The sequence below is a fragment of the Cydia amplana genome, chromosome 12 (genome assembly GCF_948474715.1).
Source record: "Cydia amplana chromosome 12, ilCydAmpl1.1, whole genome shotgun sequence".
NCBI classification, from domain to species: domain Eukaryota; kingdom Metazoa; phylum Arthropoda; class Insecta; order Lepidoptera; family Tortricidae; genus Cydia; species Cydia amplana.
Genome location: NC_086080.1, coordinates 4,311,953 through 4,337,584, shown reverse-complemented (window position 1 = coordinate 4,337,584; position 25,632 = coordinate 4,311,953). Strand labels below are relative to the sequence as shown.

Genomic DNA, 25,632 nt, shown 5'->3' with positions numbered 1-25,632 from the left:
GCTTAAGCCGACTGAACCAAATGTAAGAAAGCATGACCAGGCTAGGTACCAAATAATCCGTGGTATGAGAGGTGTTAGGATATGCAAGTCTGCTCAGCACTTGCTTGAAATACACAAAAGGCTTAATTCACGTGCATATGACACCAAGAGGATATAAATACCAATTAATTATGCAAAATAATAAAATATTGCGATGAGCGTGACATCTAGCGGCAGGTAGATAAACCACCCCCTTTTTTGTAACACCATCTAACATAAATTATTTTCTTGTGAATAACGTCATATAACTTTCAAGGATTTATTAGATTTTGATAAATTTCTAGCATGTATACCCATGCAGCTAGCCCAAACCTTCCATTGAGCGGAGCGTTCATACTGACCGCTTAACGTAACAATGACTATTTGTGTCGTTTTAAAAGCAAAGACTTGGAACAAACTTACAATTGGCTTCTCCGTTGTAGGATGTAAGACTTCCTCGCATGCACGCACAAAAATGCGTACAACTCGTGAGAGGCTAACATGGGACACGTCTCATGCATGTGCGAGCTGCCTAGGCTAGGACACCACTGCCCTTGTAGGCGCAACGACCGTAGAAGTCGGCCCTTCACGATAAGGTTGTCACGGAGCCCGGTGCACGCACTCGCTCCAACTGGGTATTTCGAACAGGCACTCCCTCCAACTCTACTGGATCCGGTACTTCGCCAGCGATCCCTAGAAGGTATAAGTGCAAGCAACCCTTTCAAGGTAACCTTGAGATCATGTCTTAAGGTCATTAAAATATCCTTTTGTAAACAAGGTCTCAAGCCAACCTCTCAAGGTCAACAACAAATAGTACGATACGATATAGATAAAACATTCATCGGTAGTAGAAATAATGGTCCTCTTAAGGATAATATCATATCACATGCAATGGTCCGCCTCTTAAAGCCTGCACTGCAGATACCAGGAACAAACTAGCCTGTTAAAGATAGTCTTGTATCACATGCAATGGTCCGCCTCTTAAGGCCTGCACTGCAGATATACCAGTAACAAAATGAGCCTATTAAGGATAATCTAAGCTCACATGCAACGGTCCGCCTTTTAAGGCCTGCATTGCAGCAAATACCAGTAACCACCATCCTCTTAAGGATAGTCTTATATCACATGCAATGGTCCACCTCTTAAGGCCTACACTGCAAATACCAGTAACAACCATCCTCTTAAGGAAAGTCTTATATCACATGCAATGGTCCGCCTCTTAAGGCCTACACTGCAAACACCAGTAACAACCATCCTCTTAAAGATAGTCTTATATGACATGCAATGGTCCGCCTCTTAAAGCCTACACTGCAAATACCAGTAAACAACCATCCTCTTAAGGATAGTCTTATATCACATGCAATGGTCCGCCGCTTAAGGCCTGCACTGCAGATATACCAGTAACAAAATTAGTCTATTAAGGATAATCTAAGCTCACATGCAACGGTCCGCCTTTTAAGGCCTGCATTGCAGCAAATACCAGTAACAACCACAACATACTATAAGCTGTATGCAATTAATTTGTATAAACATTCATAAGATTTTTCATACATAGAACCAATCAATAATATATACAGACAGAAATTTTCTCAACATCTCAAATGATTTACTGCCTTATTTATCAGTATGTCTGCAGCTTAATGTTAATTGCAAAGATGCAGGAGGTTAAATGTGATATGAACTGTCTTTTAAAATATTCAGTCCGAGGAGGCTCCGGATACATGGAGTGACTACATTTGTCACAGACACTACTAACCAGCTTGAAATAAATGTCACCTTTCGCTTATTCACAAAGCGCATTTTACTAACCACACACAGTCAATGTAACACGTACTGACCGTTAGTATACATGTACAACATGAACAAACATTTTATTTCAAAATAAATACCTCATTTTCCATGACATCGGAGATTAGTCACTTATCAACATATTTTCTCCATATATGAATTATGAGCACTAGGACATAATATACCTGGCATCCATAACCAATTAACAAATATTACCCATGTCCATTTGGGTTCATTATAGAGGCCTGACCCGATAGTCACTCTAGTGCGTTCAACGGTATGGTCGTTCAGTTCAAGAATCATTGCTGTCAAATTTCTGGAAATTACACAAACCAAAAACACACCAACAAAGCATTATGTCAGTTGCAATAAGCATGTGTAATATCATACACACACACATATGAAACAAGTAATTTCTCCTTATTGTTGTTGTAACCAATATTCCAGTGTTTTTGAAAACTTGTAATCTATTTTAATTTGACTGAAAGGATAAAGTATTAAATAGCACTCATTGTTAATCATGAAAGCATAATACCACCATACATATAGCATCAATCAAGGCTAAATTTACATTACCAAACTTGTTTTATAATATGCTTTCTACTTGAATGTAAATTTCACCATGACACAAACTTTAGAAAATGTTCATAGCATTTTTTTTTTAATATGTCATGTAGACATACTTAATCACATTATGTTATGTATCTGAAAGCACATAGATTACAAAAATAACACAACATATAAGTGAGGCAGCATTTACCACTATGGCCCGGAGCACTGTTAGGTGTTGGATCGACAGACTTCTTACCTGAGTTAACTTTTACCTGAGTTACTCTATAATCCCAAGGATTTATTTCATTCATACCAATATCAAAATTCAATTGTACCTAATGGTATCTGTCAGATTATGTCTTGTGATCTTCTGCTGTGAATATTGTAATACATACATGCCAGCAGCTTTATTGCACTGTCAATATGTTTTATTTTTGACAGTCATGATCATTGGTGTACATAAACTGAAATAGGTATCTGAAATCAAACACAAAACACACAAAACACACGGCAAAGGTACGATACGCCAGCCAATAGCCGGCACAGGTTAGTTTTGTAGGCTATTCTTGTAGGTATGATTTTGACACCAATCTTGGACTTTGTATATTTAAGTCCCTAACTGATGAGTGGTGTTGGTGCATTTACTCATTACAATCAGATTAACGATCAGAACAATGAAACAAGGAAGGACTACGCGCGGTAAATTTCGTAATGTCAATTTCGACAAATTATATCGTAGTAGGCGGGAATCCACTATCGCACTTCTGAAGCTGTAAGGGTAAAAACACCAGAGCACCATTTTAAACAATATTTATTAGGGAATCACAATAATAATCAGAGTTTTGGACTTAGGTAATACGCGACGCCGATCACGCGCAAAAACCGATCTTCTAGATGACAGACGTCATAGTGCTGTCGCAGAGGTTATTGTAGTGATGTGAAGACCGCTAAATTACGATACCGCCTTTTATTAGTTATCTCTCATATTACTTTAATACTGCGTCTGTGGCAAACAAGCATACGGCCCGCCTGATGGTAAGCGGTCACCGTAGCATATGGACGCCTGCAACTACATAGGTGTTACATATGCGTTGCCGACCCTAACACCCCGCAACCTTGACCTCAGACAGCCTTAAGGTGACAGTCCATTTCCAACCGCAGCTGTTCATAATTGACAGTAACAGCGACGCGTTCAGTACCAGTAGTGCAGCTGCGGTCAGAAATGGAATGGAATGTTACCCTTACTCACCGTCAGGAACACAACACTATGAGTAGGGTCTAGTGTTATTTGGCTGCGGTTTTCTGTAAGGTGGAGGTCTGGGGGTAGGTATTTCCCCAGTTGGGCTCTGCTTTAGATCTGGAATGACATCCGCTGTGCTGTGCCCTACCACACAACGCGATATGACAGTGCCCTTCACTTTTGGACGTAGTTAAAGGACATACTCGTCCCAGGTCCCAACGTATCGGGTACGTTTTGCCGCTACATAAGATAAGTTTCCATTTGCATTCTCTCGGAATAGTAACGGTTCTCACATCAGGTATCAAATATCTCCAAGGTATTAACGACTGGACAGTTTTATAGCTTTAAGTAACCGTTTGTAACATTAACATCACCATTTGTGTAAAACGTTGCTAGTGTATGTAGCGGCGTAAAGATGATGTTCTGTGTAATAATTGACATGTTACTGTGTGCTTCACAGGTACTTAGTAAGTTAAAATTATTTAATATCTAGGTACTTACCTATTGTTGGACAATGGACAGACAAAATCCGCCTAACGTTTTAACATTGCGTTGCAATGGAACATCACACGATTTGCACGAAAGTGCCTTCGCCAAGAAGGGATTTGACGCAAGGACGCAATATTCGCAAGATAAATAGATGGCAGAGCATCATCGTATGCGTACGAGAAGAGCTGATATCTTATATCCCAGTATAAGGTCCGACGCAAAGACTCTTCGGACAACTTATTATCTTATTGTTTTTTGTCAGATAACTTACGTGTCAGCGAGATGCTGAAGGCACCCGTGGCTGGCGTGGTGGCGGCGCGGCGCGGGCAGCTCGCTGTAGCACCCTCCTCCGCGGGTAGACCGGCACATGTAGCCCGTGCTAACGCATTGCGCCGTGTTGCAGTAGCACCGCACGCCTTCGGAGACCTCGGGTTTTGGCTCTGGAAAGAAAAAGTTAAGGTCAGAAACACATTTATTTTTACTTAGCATGAAGAAAACTCCACTAATGGCGAGATGAACATTGATAGGAACTGATTGGTGTTGGGTCAAGAGCGGGACACGTGAAAAGAGACATTTGCCTAAATCCTCAGCAGTGTGGGACACCCAGGCTCATATAAATTACTAATGGCGCATTTCATGATAAATATAATTACCTTAGTCATCCTCAAAACCAAAGCAGACATAAAGTTGGTTGTTTTACTACCGACTTTATAGACACTTAGGGCGATACATTTAAGTATGTCTCAGGTCGCAGGGTTTTGTCACGCGATCCATAAGCGATAAATCGTCGATTTAACACCTTTTTTTATAGTGGTGTACAGATTCCGTCATCTTCTGACAAGTGGGATTTTCTGGTAACGATATTAAATGACGTTTGACAAAGTTTAAACAATATCACATAGGCAGTCGTAATTTTTTTAATCATATTTATGATATACAATATACCAAGCAACTTACATACATCCATACCTCCAAATATTTACGAGATTTCTATATGTATTTCATAGATCGAGAGAATCTGTGATGATATAAGCTAAGAAACTGTAGAGAATACAGCCAAGTTGGTATAACTATATCATGCTAGCATGCTACTTGCATAGCAAAATAAAATGATAGTCCAAGCAGGCTCTGTGGGAGCGAAGAGAGCCTCATATTTATCCGGTCTAAGACAATACGTCATTCGCGGGCCCGTAATACGCGTTGTTTTTCAATCTCGGAGAAATATTCCCTTATATTTATACCACAATCTCGGTAACAGCACACACAGCACAGTACCACGAAAAACTTTAATCTAACGGGATGACCGAAAAATGTTACGGAGAAATTGACACTCTGTTAAATCTTCAGTTAACAATAGGTTTATTGATAGTTAAACGGTTTAGTGCGATTGCTAGAGGGAGTCATGTTTGCAAATGCAATCATGATACTCGTCAGCACGGCGTCTGACACTGCTATAAAGTTTGATGGCTTTAGTTGGATTTGCGCAAGCGGTTTGCCTATTCGTTTTCACGACGATCAAGCCCCGTTATAAATAATAGGTAAGTCTACTCATCGATTTTGATGAAGGCGATCATAGATTTCTCCTTTTGCAGATGGCTGACATTCTGGCTAAGCTTCCCCTACCACTTAAATATTTATGGAGCTTACTTAAGTCACTTATTGCGTTCTTGATGGTGTGGATGAGATAACTTAGAGGTTATTTAACTGGAGGTTATTGATAAAGACAGGTAATTCAACTGTCAAAACGGGCGCACCAAAACATAACGATTCAGTATGTAACTAGACTAGAGGTAAATAGACTATGGGGGTAGGAATAACGGCGATATAAAAAGCCCATGACATCACTCACGTACCAGGTCAAACAAACTTCGACGGACAACCCATTAGAACGTTTATCGAAAATTGTGAAATCATAACGATGATACCGAACAAAAAGCTTTCGGCAGCAGAACCAGTTGACGACGAGCCGATGAACTGGCAAAAATAAACATAGCCCGTGTATCGTGTATGAATAATGTGCACGTCATACTCCACGGGCCCCTACATAAAATATACGAGCCAGCCTCCGACCGCATTCAATGTAAATGCTTCGGCTCCAGACGATGAAAAAAAACGAAATTAATTTCAGAGGGACGCCGCTTTATTTGCTCTCGAGGACCGAGAACGGTTCCTCGAGGGACCCCCCTTGAGGCCGAGCCTCTTTAAGAATATCTCTGTCGTTCACGGAATCGTTTTTAAAAGTCTAATTTTCGGATGATTAGTTACTCAGCCGCTGACGGTGGGACATCGATCGAGAATCCAGATAAAAACACAGACCTTAACGAACAAGAGTAATCAGATTCTAAACGGCAATTTGGGAATTACAGAAATAAATTAAGAGGAAGTCTTACTGGAAGCTTGCGAGGAATTTGAGCGCTTCGATGAAAGTACCCAAATTGTTGCTGAGCAAAAAATAGGGCCAGAATCAAGTCACATGTTGACATTCTGAGCTGGACCATAAATAAATAATCAAGAAAAACAAAAAGGATTCGGACGGACTAAAGGGGCAGCCCGCTAATAACCCAGTCTGCGCTGAGGAAATTGGAAACTTTTAATAGCGAACTTTAATGGCTTTTGCACGCAAAATTGCTTTCATTAATTGCAGTGCGCGTACGTTTATTATTGAACGGTGATTCTATTACCGCCGTCGAGTTTACGGTGTTAGTCTTAGGGCCACTTGCACCATACCACTAACTCGGGGTTAACCGGTTTAACCGTTAACCCAGTGTCAAATTGTACTGGTAACAATGGTAACTCCAGGTGTAACCAGTTAATCCCCGGTTTAGTAATTGGTGCAAGTGGCCCTTAGAGTCTCGTATCAACAATTAATTTTATCGCTTTATTGTTCCAATTTATTTTCGGATCGTATGTTTATACCATGTCTAGGAAAACATTAACTAATTATCCATAGGAGAGCTTATCAATGCATCTTACATTAGAATACGGCTGCCATTAGGCCGGCTTTACAATCAATTTCAACTCAAAAAGGAACGTATAAAAGGAACACCGAAGGATAAGGTAAATAAAAAACAAATAAACAGAAGAGAAAAGGTCCCGGCATGTTATTTGGAATTGATAAATGGCCCCCGGAGACGAGAGCGAGCGGGACGAAGCGAGGTCGGAGTGAGACAAAACAACTAATGAGTCGGAGACGTTTCGTAAGTCTGGGATAGAATGCTGAAAGATAAAGGAAAGTGCTTTTTATCTTTAGTGTTACACGGTCATGTTAAAAAGGTTTTATCGAAATGACCAAAAGCGACCACGGGGAACTTAATGTTTTGATAAAATTTATTGCCATCGCATTTGCCGACCTTTTTATAAATTCGCAAAAAATATCTAAAGCAGGTGGAATGCAAATTGTCCCTTAATAATTATGCAAAATTATGGCCATTGGTTTCAGAACATTGAAATCAAAATGGAATAAAAACCCGTTTAATGGCGGCATGTGGCCATCTGTCACGAAGGACGTCCGAGTTGTTTAGACATTAATCCGAGGGGCCAATCCGTCACAGGCACGAGTCACGGCTCAATGAGGTGCTAACGCTCCTTGATTTGCGTCTCGAATCTGTTAACCAGCCGAGACTCGACATAATTAAGAACCTTCAAAAAATACTTTTTGACTTCGCGAACAGAGGTCTTCTACATCAAAAGCTTCTCTCCTGACCACAAATTTAAGACCGAAAGGCTAATGCAGATAAATGGGATCGTGTACAAACCCTTGTAAATTTCACTTTAATGTCTTGGTTAAGTGGGCCCTCATTAAATTCTTTTACTTTTTACATAAAGCATCTTAGCGATTCAGGATCGCTGGATCGAAATTCAAACACAAAAACTGATCCGTCGATTCCGTACGACCAATTTGCTGAGATGTTTAAACAGATAGCAACTTTCTATAGTTGCGAGTGCTTTAGTCTTCAAATAGATATGCATCCTCGAGACCGGTTTCAGTACATCGCGATTGAAATGTTCGCGAGACCGCTGGCCCGATCTGGAGGGAGATAATCCGCTTCGCTAGCAACGTCCTCCCGATTTCATTAAGGGGATACAGAGTTTCTGAAACATTTCGCTTATTTCGAATCGATTTAGATCAAGTGCTTGATTGCGAAAGTTCTTGCGCTGAAATTGCTGTTCCTGTACGATCGTTATCAGCTGTTTTCTGTCTAGCCTTATTTATTGCGGCATCTTAGTTACGTCGTCCGTCTTGTACAACTGCATTATTGTGATGTATAATTCCTTTTGAGTGCGAGCTTTGATTAACATAAAAGCTTTCCTAAAATAGATCCAGTAGCAATAATTCTTAAAACAGAAGCGCCCGTTTCAAAACAAACAATGATTCATCGAGCGAACTCGGCGGGATGCAGAATCGTGTTTAAACGTTCAAGCTACGATTAGAAGTAATTTCTAATCATTCTTTTACAGCTGTAGTCAAAATTCCGAGATGGTAATAAGCCGCCGCGACAGACTTTCACCGCCGATTCACACGCTGTCGGGGCCCGTTTTATCTAATAGTTTATAACTTTAATAATGTTTGCTGCTGAGTCCGGTTCTTGCTTGTTGCTGATTGGACGCGGAAACGGCAAGGCTGGTCCGTGGCCTTGTTGGCATTCCAATGCCGCTATTCGACTATTTATCACCTGTCAGATTTGAATTGGACCGTTTTAAAGATTACCGCAATCTCGTTCGGATTTGTATTTACATCAATTACCCCACTTTCGCGAGTTTACATAAAAACCTCTTTAGCTCCGTTTATCCACGCTACTGCTTTTACAGCGGCACTTACGACCGCTATGAGCGAAGCCAAGGGATTACCAAAGACTTTTAAACAAACAGCAGCGTCTTCAGGAATCAAGACTGCTTGGGAGGAGCTTCTTCTATCCCTACTATTTAATAGTCGCTTCCAAGATAAATACAAATGAATGCATACCACGTACTACAGTATTCCACGGCAATTTGCAAGCGTGACTTTTCCATAAACGTTGACGCTTGAAACCCCTACAAGGCTCTCGGAATCGTCGAGTATCACGGGATGCTCCTCGGAATGCTAAACAGTAGGTAAACGCGGTTTTGTTATCGCCATCGGATCACGACTCATCCTCTAATTGCGTTGAATCTCCAGTAATGGATGTCCTCGGTGCGTAATTGTAATTAAGCAAGGCGAGGCGCCGGCAATCTCGCTGCGGGCAATTTCCATCGGAATGCACTGTGTGTATTCCCTTTGCGCTTGCGCAAGCTGTTCCGAAGCTCTGGGGAACCAGTATAAAGTGTCTACCGATTACGCATAGTTGTTTCAAATCGCCAGGTCATATATAAACTGGATTCTTAAAGTTGAGGATGAGATAAGTAGTAATGAAGATGAGAATACGAGGCCTGCTCTGGGTCGAGTAGCGTTTTGCACTATCGCACCATCTACAGCAACATTTCTCTTCAGTATGTAGAGGTACAACGTACAATACATTACAAAATACTCTGTTGCACACCTCGGCCGAAGAATAAAATGCGTAGATTCAGTCAATCAATAACGGAAAATGGATTAGATTTTAGGATGGTCCTTTTATCTTCCCGACCTTCAACGTTTTATTTTTCGCAAATATGCAATTATTAAAAGAGGCATATGATAGAAAAACAAACACAAGAACCATACTTAATACACCTATAAAGAAGACAAGACGATATCAAGTCATAGTAAGATGCAGAACGAGTCTTTATACTTTTTATCTTAGGCTTTGTGGCTACTTTTAATTTAGACTCGAGGGTCAATCACCGGTCAGTTTTTAATCAAAAAACCAGAATTAAAAGTCGGATTGATTAAAATTACCATAAGAGAGACGATTAGTGTTAAAGTATAGTTGTTGTGCTTAGCATGTTGTTTGAACATTTACAATTTATGTATCTACTTTGTGTATCCAAAAACACCGAGTAGCGGTACAATCGACGAATTCCGACGATAAACTCTGCAACAAACGATAATTCCTTGGCGGTATGATAGCGGTCGTAAATAGCTTGTAACCAGTTGAGAACACTTCCACGGAAATTGCTCTTTCTCTCTTAGACTCGTGGCTATACAAAGTCATACAAGTGTAAGTACGTATCAGGCCGCCTATTTATTCTTGCTTAGAGTGCAAGAGAGTCGAACGCTTTACTGTGATGTCTGTGATCCACTGAACCAAGTAATTGCGTAAGGTTTTTTTTATTACTGAAAGGCATATCTGACATGACATCACGTTCGCGTCCATGTGGACGACCATGCAGTTGTTATTGTTGCGTTGCTTCGATCAACACGGAAGGGATGCGGCATTCGCACTATTTCCCCTCTGCCTAGGTACAAGATCAACTGATCTAGCGCGGGTAATAAAACTAGTTGCGCTCGGATTTTTAACATGGTATAATAATATACTCCGCCTGGTACTCTCTTCCGAGATTCGCGAATGACCTAACTGTCACTTGCCTACGTCATCATGCTGTTTACAGGTTCTCAAACTTTAAAATGTGGGAGAATTTTAACCAACGGTGAAAATTATTTTAACGGCATTAATTTTAAGTTATTCATGTAGAAACATAGTAAAATAAAACAAATCTATACTGCACTTTTCACTCCTACTCTTACAGTTCCGAATAGAGCAGCCAACCATTTTCGTAACAAAACATTAATTACCAAGCTTACGACGTGAAAAGTTTGGAAAACACTGCGACTGCTGACACTGAGCGAGAAGGAAATAACAATTAACACGCGTTCGACAAGGATGACGGTCAGGGACAAAATGGCGGATTGTCAAATGTGACAGCGCTATCCTGTGTTGCCAGTAGTGTAAACAGAATTACCCGAACGTCTGAAATTTCTTTCGTGAATCGGAAGATATTGCTAACGAATAATTAAAAATGACGTGTTATTGTAAATTTTAAGATAAAATACATATAAATGAAAATTATAAAATTATAAAGAAATATTTTAACTTATTAACCATAGATATAATGTACCCATGTAACATGTTATGTTGAAATAAAGTGGCAATGTTATTGTGACGTAGGCAAGTGACACTCTGGGAAGAGAAGACCATGTTTTATTAGACCATGGATTTTTAACTAGACCGAGTCCAGACGCGCGAGTGAACACAGCAGCAGAATAAATGCTTAATTGCTCGGTTTTTTGTTGTAAAAAGAGGTCGGGGACATCAAATTTACAAAAAGAAGGTGTTACATTTCCCATGTAATATTTTTTTACATGTCATACGTTTAATAACATTTAAACACAATTATTATATTTTAGTCTCATGTAATTGCTGGATTTATCGATTTTGCTCGCCCAGTACAAATTGCGGATCGGTCGAGCGACAAATCCGACTTCTCATCTCTCAGAAAACAATAAAATTCTTTGACGAAAATGTGTTAGTGTGCGTGTTGTCACACTTGTGATTCGTCCGTACACAAAAACAGATCGAGGTGTGCAAGATTTGTCTGTGTAGGGTGTCATTTTCTATGTATTTGTGTCGTCATTACAGATTGGATTTTGTACGTAAGTGTGTGAGAAGTGCGACTGTGTGCACGTTCCCCCCCCCCCGCGAAAAAAGGCAGAATGATTTGAATGTCAAGATATCGCTTGGGCCTATCCCTTCCGACCTGTCGGAAGCCCGTGTTGATCGAAGTTGCGTTGAGTATAGGACGTATAGGTACATAATTTTTTTTTTTATTTTTTTTTATTTAGAACACAAACAGTCACATAATGCAAATGGATTTTTAGTACAATGTAGTGTACTTAACATACTTATGAAAGAGACCTGGAGGTTCATTAATGAGTACATAATGTTAACATACATAATAACCGCAGAAAGAAAAAGATAATTGTTCATAAAAGTAATGTTGAAATGGGTCGCGAGTTTGTTTTATTTAGGATGGGTAATCAGACAGGAATCATTTACTGGTTCACCCGAGTGTTCAACTCAACAGTTACGAGTAATAAGAATATCCCAGGAATTCGCTAGATGCCGGCGCTATAGTTACAAGTAGACGTGTGCGCCGATTAAAAAACGATCGGCGGCGGCGTTTGCCAAAAAATCGGCGGCGTCGGCGTGTTTTCGGCGTGAAATCGGCGTGACCTTGACTTTCAGGTTTCTAAGTAAAAATCATTAATTTGTCGTTTTTTCTTGAAAATTTGATTATTCCAGGTTGGTGGTAAGTGAACTACGTAATCTACGTATAGTTTTGAATAGGTTGTGAGTAAAATAGGGTCGCGTTTGTAGTTTAATATAGGATATTATAATAAATTGATTTTCCTAGTAACTGGCTTGCATTAAGGGGTTACCTGGTCCCAATGACTTTCGATCCGATCTGTATCTCTTGCTCCGTTTTCTCATGCTTTCCATGGCTTATCTTTAAATATCCTTGAAATTTGCTAGACATAGTGGAATGCTATGGCTCTTGTCCTACAAGCACCAGGCTCACTGAGACGTATCTTCATCTTTCTCGTTTTCTCATTGCTGAGGATTGCGACCACTTGTAATTTGTCTCCATTTAGTGCGTTCGCGGTTATAAGCCGTGTGGACTGCACGGTGCAGACTGCCGCCAGCCATCGACTATCTTACACATGCTCCACTCCGAGCACGTTTGCCATTCATTGGGCCTTCATTTATATGTTTCTCCAGATAATGCTTTGGAAACCGCATAATATGTCCGAAGAAAGATGTTGTGGAGAGCCGAGTGGCCATATTGAGCTCTCTGAGAATTAAGTGGTTTAGTTCTTCTAGCTGTCCTAGGTATAAGCAGCAGTCTTCGCCAATACCACATCTCAAAAGCGCCAACCTTTGGACGTCACCCTTTTTGGAGCTCCACGTTTCGGCACCTTACTAGAATATTAAAAAGACGATAACTCATACTAAGTGCACTTTAGTTGCACGTCGAAGCCATAGCACTCTTAGCAATGCCAGATCTGTGGCATATCTCGACGGTGCAAACCGCCGGCACTAGTTATCAACCCAATTAAGATATACAAACTACTTAGCTTGGTTTTTCGTAATCGCCGAGTGCGTCGGTAACTCGGAGTACGTTTGCCCTGTCTACTACTACCATTACTTTGGTCTTGGAATGGTTGATAAAATGGAAAAAATTAAAATGGAATGGATGGATTAAAATGGAAGTTGAAAGTTCTAGAGAGGTCTGAAGAGCCGCCATTTCAATGTATTTCTTGATGTTATTCCTGTCAGCCAGTCAACAATAGTACAAGCAAGGATGATGATCGCAACATTAGCTAGTTAGACAGTTTTCCTTTTCTGTCGCACCTTGAGGTCACATGGTACATGAGCCCTGTATTTTGTAGTTAATTTCAACGTAAGCATTTTCATGACGTAGCGTTCTAACTTCTTATGTTAGGTGAGGGCATAAAAAAATCTAATAACCTAATAGTTGAATGAGAATACACAATTACATAACAGGAGAAATCCTACTTCATATATTACTCCCTCATCTTTCTTGACGCTGAACACTGAGGATAACTCAGTTACTTTAATTTGTGTGTCATAACATAAAGTTTGTGCCACTGGCTTAAATCTGTTTCATTTAAAAATAAATCGTAACAATTTTACAACAGTAACATACCTATATAATACAAATAAATCCAAATACCAAGTTATAATAGCTGATTAACAACACTCAAGGTCACGCCGATTTCACGCCGATCATTTATCGGCGGCGGCGGCGTGGCAAAAAAACCCGGCGGCGGCGGCGCGCCGGCGCGGCGCACACGTCTAGTTACAAGTACTCCTAGCTCCGCCTCATAATGTTATTCAATACCGGTGTTTGATCAATGTTAGCGCGGATTCCTCAGGTGTCGCTTTCGCATCGATACTAATGCAAATGAGCCGATCCGTCTCCGATGTCGGCGCCTAGTTAGTTAGTCGATAGCCTTTGTTGCTAGGACGTCCGCGAATCTAGGCACGCGAGTTTATCAGAAATGCCGTCCACGCCCGGGGTTATCGACGCTTTCACGCCGCTCGAATAACATTTGAATAATACGTTCATCGAACTCCCAAAGTGCAAAATGAAGAAGGAAGAGGTGACGATGTGATCTGAAAGCGCCACCTGTTCGGTGGATCGACTATTCAACGGGTCGTTAAGCAACAATAGCCACAAAAGGCCGACTACCTGGCGATGAGTTATTTTTTGGTTGCGCGAGAATCCCTTTTCTTCTGAACTAGCGCAAGATGATCTTAAAATCTGTAACAGGTATGTGTAATCGAAGAGCGTATTTATACTGGTTCCCTTGAGCCGTACCAGTGATTGTGATGATATGACCGTAGTTGTTTTTTTGGTCTCGCGTCTTCCGAGTGAGCTTAACGGATACGCTTCTCGATTGTGTAGATGACATTAAAGTCATACACACAATGCTGCTCGTTTAACGCTCTTGAAAGCCCGATTGTCGTTTAAATCATAACATCGTCAATACTTATTGATTGCGCGTGCGTCCACAAACATAATCCGAAATACCGTTTGGGATTGTATTTATTGTGTAAACATGGACGTCGTGTGTGTCGCAGGTGTTAACTGGCGACATAGGTGGTAACGAAGTTGCAACACGCGACACCTTTTAGTGTTTAGAGGAATTAACACGTTCGGAAAGTTTTGTTTTTTTAACAGATGCGCCAAGCAAGAGGTCTAGATGGTCAAAAGCAAAGACATGCTTGAAATAATATGAAACCATTGAATTCCAGAGATATTGAATTTGAACGCGATTAATTTTTTTCTTTTGCACAAGTCTAAACGCGAGGTTTTGCTTCTTGTGTGTATTAAATTAACTGTCGCTCGTAGAAATCTGTGTGTTTTATCGATTAAAGAAATTGTACTAAGACTGATTTCTACCACTGCACCCGTCGCCGCTAAGCATAGCGTTTATCCTAACACAACTTGGAATTTTATTAAACGCGCACGTAGCGATTTTAGAGAAATACCTCAAACGAACCCGCTGTATAATCTCTGCCGGTGCTAAGGCTTACCTTAAGGCACAATAGTTTGAGGACTCTGAGGTTTGTTTCGGGTACTTTCAGCAAAGTGTTGGTTTTTAAAGGTTTCTATTACAAGCATCCACAGGCTACAGTAACCTGGCCGTTTACGTTGTATAAAAAGCAAGCGTCGGTCGAGTGAGAAGTAAAACAGAAAGCTTAATCAATATTTTAACAGCGGCCGCATTCCGCTCTTATCCGAGCCGACTCTGCCTTTCAATTTAATTAGATCGTGAAAAGTATTCGGATCGATCGACAAGCCGGATCGTTGCTAAGTGAAGTGGCGCTATGTTTAATTTAATGTTTTGGTATTTAGCTTGCAATTATTTTACAGTTGGTTAAAAACGGTTTCCTAAAAACTGCCAAGTGTTTATTTAAGTTTTATGATAGTGTTGCTGTTGCAGTTACTTTTCGAATTTTTACTTTCTAGTCCCTACAGCAGTTTTGAGAGCTAAATTAGTACAATTTAGTCTTCCTTACCTTGCGGTACCAGGGTGACAGGTAACAGAACAGTTATCAAAACCTAAATCAGAATATTGTTTAAAACAAGTATATATGGTCTGGTTTTAAAAGTATTTCCGAGAAAGTTCTTAACTTTTACAGCACTGGGAATGGGAACAACATTTTGAGTTTTTAGTTACGGCAACAATATGACGACCGTTTTAAAACCTAACAACCGAATATCTACATGCGTTTTGATCCGCCTTAGCCTTATCAGCTTTGTTAGTAATTTTAGTAATATTTCCTAGAAAAAAAAAAACAATGTTGAACACTCTTAATCATAGTTGAGTCTACACACTTCAGTTGAGTTCTAATCTAACTATCCTTTGCACCACACATCACACAATACATCAATTTCAAAAGCTATCCAGAACGTTTCGGTCTTCCTGGTTACGGTACCAGCATCCTCAATGCCTCAGTTCTTACACTCATTATTTGGGTCCAGTTAGAAATGTCTCAATAGCCGGCCGGAATGCGGCTGTCGGCGGGATGCGCGGAATTCCGAGCCCCACGACTTTTATACTTCATAAAGTTCTTAAGGCCATATATCTTTCTCGTTCATGTCTACGGAAATAACTGAATTAAAAAAAGGATAGCGATGTTACTCCGGGAATTTGCAAAGGTTGGTTGGCTGGACGTTTTAAATTTCGTTGGGGGTTAATGATTTTGCGTCAAGTTTTCTTTTGTTCTATTAGAGCTGTAAACTTTAGCTGAGTGTGGGAAAGAGATTATTAGTACTTATAATTATTCCAATAAAGTATGAGCACAAAGTACCTTAACAAATAGCCGACACAGTTATAATCTACCAAAGTTTATAGGCCGTTTAAAACAAAGTAAGGCCTCATAATTTACATTCTAAGCAACGCATTGCTAGCGTGAGCTTCGAAACGAGATTTATAGTATAATATTCAAAAGATGGACAATATAAACAACCATTAAAGCTTAATTTATCGCTCGCTTGCAGCAATTATAGATCCCATTAAATATAAGCAAATTAAATATACTTTGCGGATATTTAAGCACGCTCCGTTTCTCCCGCCTCTTCAAATTATGAAGTCAGTCAGCATTTCACTTAATAACGTTTACATTATTATTAATTAATTGGAAAGAAAGGAAAAGATTGATGAGGCAAATTTTGGAAGAACACTTGCTACACCATGTTCAGTCAGCAGCAATAGTTGCTAAGCGGGCGAGGAATTCAAAATAATCTTGACGCGACTTTACTGTTAAGAGAATAAGAGCGCGTAAAGGTAATTATGAACGCCTCGCCCGCTTAGCAACTTCTACTGCTGACTGCCCAAGTAGCATTAGCTGCTGGACTGGACTAAATCCTCAGGGCCTCCACACCAATCGCTTATGCGATGACGTCATCCATTGGTTCCTACAGACTTGTTTAATTTCACAAGGATTTCCCAGGAAAAAGCAAAATAAATCGAAATGAAATAGCTCGCCGTTTAAGCAGCGAATCGAGAATTCGCGATACAGTGTGAATGGCGAATTTTACGAGTAGCCATGGCCCGTATGAGTGAAGTAAGATGCTTCTTGGAGGTGATGTTTGGACTATAAAAAATATCTTCTAGTTTAAACGCGAGATTTACCTGTCAATGTTTAGAATTCTACCCTGAATTTCATTCAGAACCCAGTAAATAACTAACTAACAATTATGGCTCAGCGACCAAAAGAGGATCTTGGCCTCCGAAACGAGAGCACACCACTTTTCCCGATCCTGCGCCGTTACCTGCCAATAAAACCCCACCCCATCCAGTAATTGAAATACCAAAGGAGTCAAAGAAGTTTATACAAACACAACCACGTGCACTTACTTCCGATTCGAACGTGACATTGCTTTCTTGGTCGCAGTCAGACTGGAGAGAAATTGTATGGATGGAATTTTACAAACTACCTGCACTTGGTCTTGATTATTCACTTTTACTGTAATTATACTGAAGTAGTAAGAGCTCGGCGGCTGCTCTCATAGTCACGCCGATACATGTATCTGCATTATTAATCTCGGAGGCCATGTTTTGCATGCATTACTAAAGATAACTGGCGGAATTTATAAGGAACCCGTTAACTGTTCAAACTGAAGGCAAGACGAGAGCTAAGCGATTTATAGAAATCTTGAAAGAAAATGATTTTGCAGATTTCTTGTGAAGTTGCGACTGAAAAATGTATTTTTATAACCTTACTTAGTTTTCACTTAAGCTAAGCTAATAATAGGTAAGCTTTTTCAACTGCGTAATTATGCTTTGTAGCTTGAAAGTTATATTCAGTTATATTGTAAAAGAAAATATTGTCAAATTTAAAATATTGTACTGGTTTCATGACTCATTCTTTCGCCGTCCAGGCTAGCCGTCTTTGGAATTCACTCCCTCTAAATATTAGACAAGCTACTAGTAAGTTTTCTTTCAAGCGGATGTTACGTAAGCATTTGCTAAAGCAAGAGTTCGAATAATATCCATCATTATTATATTTATAGTATGTATTTTATAAATATGTGGTAGTTTATATATATTTTATTTATTTATGTAATTTATAAGTATAGTTTGCTTTTTTTTAACTCACTCAATATATTTTCTCTCTCTGCACCAATTGAAGGTATCTCTGTTTGGCCCTATGGTTGACTGGTAGAGAATGCCATTTGGCATTAAGTCCGCCATTTGTACATTGTTGTATATATTTTGTGCAATAAAGTTTAAATAAATAAATAAATAAATATTGTCTTGTACTTTAGTAATTTCAGTCGAAAGAAAGTAAAAGAAATATCTTTTACTTTCTTTGAGTTATACTTTGTAAATATTGATTAGGAAATAGCCATTACCCAATTACATTTAATGTTGACATGCTGTAAAAAGTTTCCATTTTTAGGGTTCCGTAGCCAAATGGCAAAAAACGGAACCCTTATAGATTCGTCATGTCTGTCTGTCTGTCCGTCTGTCCGTCTGTCTGTCCGTCCGTATGTCACAGCCACTTTTCTCCGAAAGTATAAGAACTATACTGTTGAAACTTGGTAAGTAGATGTATTCTGTGAACCGCATTAAGATTTTCACACAAAAATAGAAAAAAAACAATAAATTTTTGGGGTTCCCCATACTTCGAACTGAAACTCAAAAATTTTTTTTTCATCAAACCCATACGTGTGGGGTATCTATGGATAGGTCTTCAAAAATGATATTGAGGTTCCTAATATCATTTTTTTCTAAACTGAAAAGTTTGCGCGAGAGACACTTCCAAAGTGGTAAAATGTGTGTCCCCCCCCCTGTAACTTCTAAAATAAGAGAATGGTAAAACTAAAAAAAATATATGATGTACATTACCATGTAAACTTCCACCGAAAATTGGTTTGAACGAGATCTAGTAAGTAGTTTTTTTTTTATACGTCATAAATCGCCTAAATACGGAACCCTTCATGGGCGAATCCGACTCGCGCTTGGCCGCTTTTTATAGGTAAAGGTGTTTCCAAAAACTCCAATATATTATTCAAATTCCTTATGATAATTTACATAATGTACAGGTCGTTATATTTCTTATTTTAAAACTGAATAAAAATATTCAATACGCGCTTTGTTCGAAACTTGCGACAGGTTATCGTGAGTAAAGTGCGTCGATAAAACGATGCATACCGCATATCAAAGCAACTAATTGCACAGATAGAATTTTATAGTTTCCATAATTAAGATACTTGTACGCAGTAAAAATTCTTCCCATATTTCGAAAGCTAGAAGTGGCACTAGTGGCAGCAATCAGTCTTGACCACTAACAAGATTTCTTGTCAATCGAGTTTAGACCTTGTCCTCGCACGTGTAGGCATATTTTAGAGCGCACTTTTATTTTAATTTTAAAATTCATGACCTTTTGATTGCCGCCAAGATTGTTCGTTCGAATTTTAAAATTGATTTCTTTACTGGTTTTATGGCATTTCCTAGAGCGGCATTTGTTTTTTCATTTGTTCTAAATTGAATGTGGTGTTTGTATAAGAGCATTATAACTAGTCAGCGGTTACAATCCGGTTTTAATGTTCAAGAAAAAACTGGATTGAAAAGTAAACGATAAAAACTGAAATTTACTTATAGAACTTGAAAATCGGGTTATTCCGTTGCATAATATAGTACTAAGGAGTAAAACTATACCTATTAGTTAGAGACCTATGTGAAGACTGAAAGGCTAGCTAATACACAAACATTATCAGTCAGAACTTAATGCAAACCAAATGAGAAACGATTAAGCATTACATTAATCGATTCGACTATTCGAATACATTTCCCGGTCCGAGTTTCGAGTGGCATAAATTAATACAGAGCCATTCATTACGATTACAAGCAATTAATGAGATAATTTATTATGTTTGTAGAATTCCTAAAGTCGAAAAACGAAGAGTCATATGAGGCTGTACTTTAAGTACCTTTCACTATAGAATCCCCTGTAAAATTATTTATATTGCCAATAAAATGCCGCTTATGATCTTTCACTCTGTCAATCTTAGAATCTCATTTGTAGCGGATTACATTAACTTTGACATTTGCATTTATTAAACAGAAAATCTAAATATTTTGAACCTTATTGCTATCACAACACGTCACAAGTTTAGTTTAGCGACTGTAAAAAAGTTCGATGTCCCGTTGGATACTTGTGTTTAGAAACATATTATTTATATTAAACTCATTTTGTTGGATAAAAAATTACTTCTAATTAGATTAGCTTTAGGCAGCTGTTTAGTCAATTGATGGTTATTTTTGGACATTGAAATATGGATGGTTAAAGCCACTGAAGATATCTGCAGATATGTATAGTTTATGATATGGTATATGGTATAGTTTGAGTTAAAAAATCATGCTACTTTCGTATTCGTAAGTAAATGTAGGATAATACCTATGGCGTTGTCATGCTAAATGATCTCAAATTTCTTATTTTGTATCAGAATATACAACATATTATTTACCAGCATCGTAAAGACAAAACTCGATTCTACTTTATCCACTATAAAACTGAGTATACAAGTTGCATGATAAATAGATGGTAGTGTTATAAGCGCGTTATGTGATAAATGTTGCAATGGAAAGGGTTACGCAAAGTATGGTTAGACAATGAAGACATAACTCATTTCAAGTAGACCACTTTCTTTTGAGACTTGAATCTAACTAAACTGTAAATATTCATGTGACAGCATCAGCTTGCTAAGATATACAATACATTATTACATAAATATTAGGTACATACGATTGGATAGGATCACTCGTGCTTCTGCCTGTCTGTCTGTCCGACCATTCATACATATGTGTATCACACTGAAAAAAATATGTGATCACAGTCTGGCAAATTTGAACGAACCCACATCTTTGGATTGCCGGTCCAATGCACTGCTAATTCCGATAGCTGACCATCCGCCAAAGGAAAACATGTTTCCAAATTATCCAAGGATTTTAAACTATAAACCTGCCTGCCTGCTGCCTGTGAAGCCGCAGTCCTGGGTTCGAATAAGGGCATTTATTTGTGTGATGAGCACAGATATTTGTTCCCGAGTCTTGGGTGTATACTATAATGGATTTATGTGTTTCTATATTATATATATCGTTGTCTGAGTAACCACAACACAGCTTTCTTGAGCTTACCGCAGGGCTTAGTCAATCTGTGTAAGAATGTCTTAGAATGTTCATTTTACTAATTTAATTTTCGGCGTTAGGGACTTTTGGGAGCTAAGAGTCAATGTTGAAGTAACCCAACTCCGATTGGGTTTCGTGTCATAAGTAGTCATAACAATATTTCATACACATTACGGACGGCCGCCGCCGCCGGAGCCCTGCCGCGCGACCACACAGGCCTTTTGAGACGCCGTGGACAACTAAACAAACTATACTGCAAGTTATAAGCACTTAGCGCCACTTGCACCAACCCATTAACCCGGGGATAACCGGTTAAACAGTCAACCCAGTGTCAAATTGTACTGTTAACCATGGTAACTCCAGTTTTAACCGTTTAACCCCGGGTTAGTAAAAGGTGCAAGTGGCCCTTAGGCGACTATAAGCGCCACTTGCACAATTTCACTAACCCTGGGTTAACTGGTTAAATAAGGAGTTACCATGGTTACCAGTACAATTTGACATTAGGTTAACGGTTTAACCGCTTAACCCTGGGTAAGTGGGATGCTGCAAGTGGGCCTAAGGAAGTGAAAGAAAAATGTTACGACGGTGTTTTTATTCTACCTAAAAATACAATTTACTTTTTAAATTAGATTTGTTACTAACTATTTGTAGTCGGAAGCTTTAGAACTTGGATAATTGAGGAAGTAGGAATTGATTTATAAGAACGATCATAAATACCCTTTCCTGATAAACGTTCATAATACTCCTGGGAGTCCTAGATAAAAAATTTTAGTACCCATGAGTTAAGATTATGCGTCTTTCCTGTGGACATCATAAAACAAACCGACATTAAAGCCTAATGTCCCTACTTTATCCTTATAGGCATTAAAAGTTGTATGCTGAAAGTCTTACATAAATGTATCCAAATCTTTAACTTTTGCAATGTTTACAGAAAAGATGCCAGTTGTCCCGACCGTCTGCACCGCTGTCTAGTTGCAATGGAAGCATCTAAAGCCCCCATAACTTCCTATCAGACGGCCTGTACGCTTGTTTGCCACCGTGTTTATTTTTTAACATCAAACCCGCCGTCAGTTCTCAACTCGGGCTGTTCAAATATTTGCCAACGAACAAGCGCGCGGTTGTTCACTGAGAGCACTGTTTGGGTTTCCACTTGTGCCATCGTTAAAACAATTGACTGATCAATTATAAACCTTATTGCCATGAGATAAGGTTTACCAGTGGTCAATTAGGTGTGCTGGTAGTCTCTAAGTCAAGTATTTAACGACTTTTAACGTACTTGTTGAGGGGTGAAAACTTCTGTTCCTGTATTTAATCTTCTTAGGTTTCTTGCCAGTTTTAAGTACGTTCACTTTTTTATAACGCGGTCTGCCTGCCTAAATGTAAGCGGTTACTGTAGCTTATGGACGCTATCGAGGGATGGGTGATCCGCTCTGTCTCTTGAGAACCGTCGTGGTTTCTTTAGAAAACGTGGGCGGGAATTTATATCGGAATTAAAACTATTGCTGAATATCGGAATGGTACAGATGTAGTGCATAATTATTTTCCATCGAATTCTCACGGAAACGTACCGTGTCTTGCTATTTCAGTCAGTCTCGGTACAAAAAGTACTGAGGTTGACTGAAGTAGCATGACAAATACGAACGTTGCCGGGAAAATACAATAGAAAACACCACACCACATGCACCACATCTGTAAACGTATTTAGCAGTTCGGACACGTATAAACAGACAGGGCAATTCTTAAGTTTACGAAACATAAAAGACTCATAAAGACTTATGGCGTTATTCATAAACGGTTGCTAACTTAATCAGATGATGATCGTCGTTTGTCCCTATCTGTCGTTATGCCATAGAGAGGGACAAACGACGATCATCAACTGATTAACTTAGCAGACGTTTATGAACAAGGGGGTAAGTTATTGTTATTACTACAAGTATAACTGGGACTGAATTTTAGTAAGCCTGCCTGGTCCACTGATGAGTGATGAGATGCCACAAAATGTCGAAAAATAAACCCGAAAGCTTCCGAGGTCCAAAGCTTCACATACCTAAACTAAACTGAGCACTTACTTCGACCGCAACCAATCACGTTGTTAGCGGGTTGTCCAACAAAGAGAAATTGCCGGCCGCCAAACAGCCGGCAATTTGCCGATCGTGCGCCAGGGCATGCGCCGTGTAACGATTGCTTGCGCGATGTGCGAATTAAACCAGTGTATAGAGACCTCGTAATCTGGGGCCGTACGAGTATAATCGCATTGAATGATAATATAAAATTTCACGAGTTTTACACATTATTATTTACTAGCGACCCGCCACGGCTTCGCACGGTTTAACAAATCATACATAAACCTTCCTCTTGAATCACTCTATCTATTAAAAGAAACCGCATCAAAATCCATTGCGTAGTTTTAAGAGGCCGTAGTCGATTTGAAAACGCGCGAAGATACGACATTTACACAGTAACCGAACGCCGGCCCCTGCTTGAAACAACGCGACCGTCTTAAACAGTATTGATACTTTCGCAACAAAATATGCGTAACTTTAGAACTTTAGTTGGGTAAGCATACATAAGGACAGACAGACAGCGGGGAGCGACTTTGTTTTATACTATGTAGTGATGAAACGGGACTTAATCGAGTATACCTAATTAAGTGTTAAAATTTTGAGCTTAAATATACGCGATTAAGTACCGTTTTCGTAAATAATGAAGTGCTAATTCGGTGCAAACTTAAAAGTAAAAGGACTAGCTATCCTAAAAATATGAATACGAAGAGCACACTTATACTGGTACTCACTCGAATGAGACATGAACACAAACGCACGCGGCCAGGAATCAGCAATTATCGGCTCGATGTATAGCATGTTGGCAACATTGTATTTGTAATACCGGCGTCGGGAACAAAATTAAGGAGCAATATGTAAAAAATTATTGTTACAGAGCAGTAATAGCCGTATTTACCGCAAATGATATGTCGGTAGCTTCATCATGCTAAAGCAAATACGTCGTAAAACAAGTATATATTTATATTATCTGGGGGCACGGTAGTGCCCCCGCCAAGACGAGCAAAGCGAAGCGCAAGGGCACTACTACCTTTTCTCGAAGCGCTTCGTCGTTTTTTTGAACCCTCATAACTTCGGTTTGGATTATACCAGATAAACAAAATTCTCGGGATATGATGTCAATAGTGGACTTATTAAACATAAAAAAATTCAATTGCATAGCTCTTATACTTAAGATTTTATTCATAACTAAAAAATCCCGATTTCGTCACTGACTCACTCACTCACTGTTGATCATCAAAACCTCTAGGGTACTTCCTGAAGTCCTAGGAAGCTGAAATTTGGTATGTAAGATAATATTAGTACACAAACAACAAAAAAATTCAAAAACTTGAAATTTTTTGTCCCTAAGGGGGGGAAAAGGGGGGTGGAATTTTGTATGGGAAATCAATAACCGCTGAACCGATTTAGTTGAAATTTGGTATGTAGATAGTTTTTGTAATGGGGAATGGCATAGAATAGTTTTCAACCCCAAAATCACCCCGTAAGGGTGAAAAGGGGGTGGAAAAGGGCGTTAGGGGAAAAAGAGGGTTGAATATTGTATGGGGAATCAGTAAAAAGCAGATTGTATAAAAGATGCCCCGAGGTACGTATTTCAGGATTTTTAATAGTAGGTCCTTAAATCACACGCGCAACCCTTTAAATTAGGGGATGGAAGCAACTTACAAAAAGAAGTGAAATCCCACCAAAAACATTTTCATGTAAAATGTTGCCAAGACGAAACCATAAGGCTCGCACTGACAAAAAGTTATCAGATCTCTTGTAGAGCCAAGCTTCTAACTCTACGAGTACAAGCCCTAACTTCACAAACTCTACACCTTAGTCAAAATATGTGGCTTGGCCGTTTCGTTACTCCAAGAACTATTGTATTATAAAAAATAATGAATAGTGAATACATTTTTCACCTTACGTCCATGTGACAGTAGCGAAACGGTCAAGCCACATATTTTGACTAAGGTGTAGAGTTTGTGAAGTTAGGGCTTGTACTCGTAGAGTTAGAAGCTTGGCTCTACAAGAGATCTGATAACTTTTTGTCAGTGCGAGCCTTATGGTTTCGTCTTGGCAACATTTTACACGAAAATGTTTTTGGTGGGATAAACATTGACACTTAAGGTCTGACAAAAATATTTACACTTATGGTGTTATTTATAAACGTTTGTCAAAACTAACAAACCGTTGACAATCGTTTGTCCGTATCCGTCATTTCTGTTTGTTAAGAAAATTACCAAATTTAACAGAAGTTTGTTAGAAGTTGCTACGTTTTATGAATAAGGGGGTTAAATTTTAGATAATGCATGAAATTGAAAATATAAAGTCAGTCATATAACAATATTAACTTCGAAATAAATTTGTCCGTATAA

General features: G+C 39.2%; 1 protein-coding gene across 2 annotated transcripts in view; it reads right to left on the bottom strand.

The window, feature by feature from the left end:
- Window positions 1-25,632, bottom strand: part of LOC134652846 (BMP and activin membrane-bound inhibitor homolog) — a 103,920-nt gene that overhangs the window by 19,331 nt on the left and 58,957 nt on the right. For both annotated transcript variants that reach the window (XM_063508040.1, XM_063508039.1), the window contains exon 2: window positions 4,359-4,527. In XM_063508040.1, coding sequence (XP_063364110.1) covers window positions 4,359-4,527 — 169 coding nt within the window. The remainder of the gene's footprint in view (window positions 1-4,358; window positions 4,528-25,632) is intronic.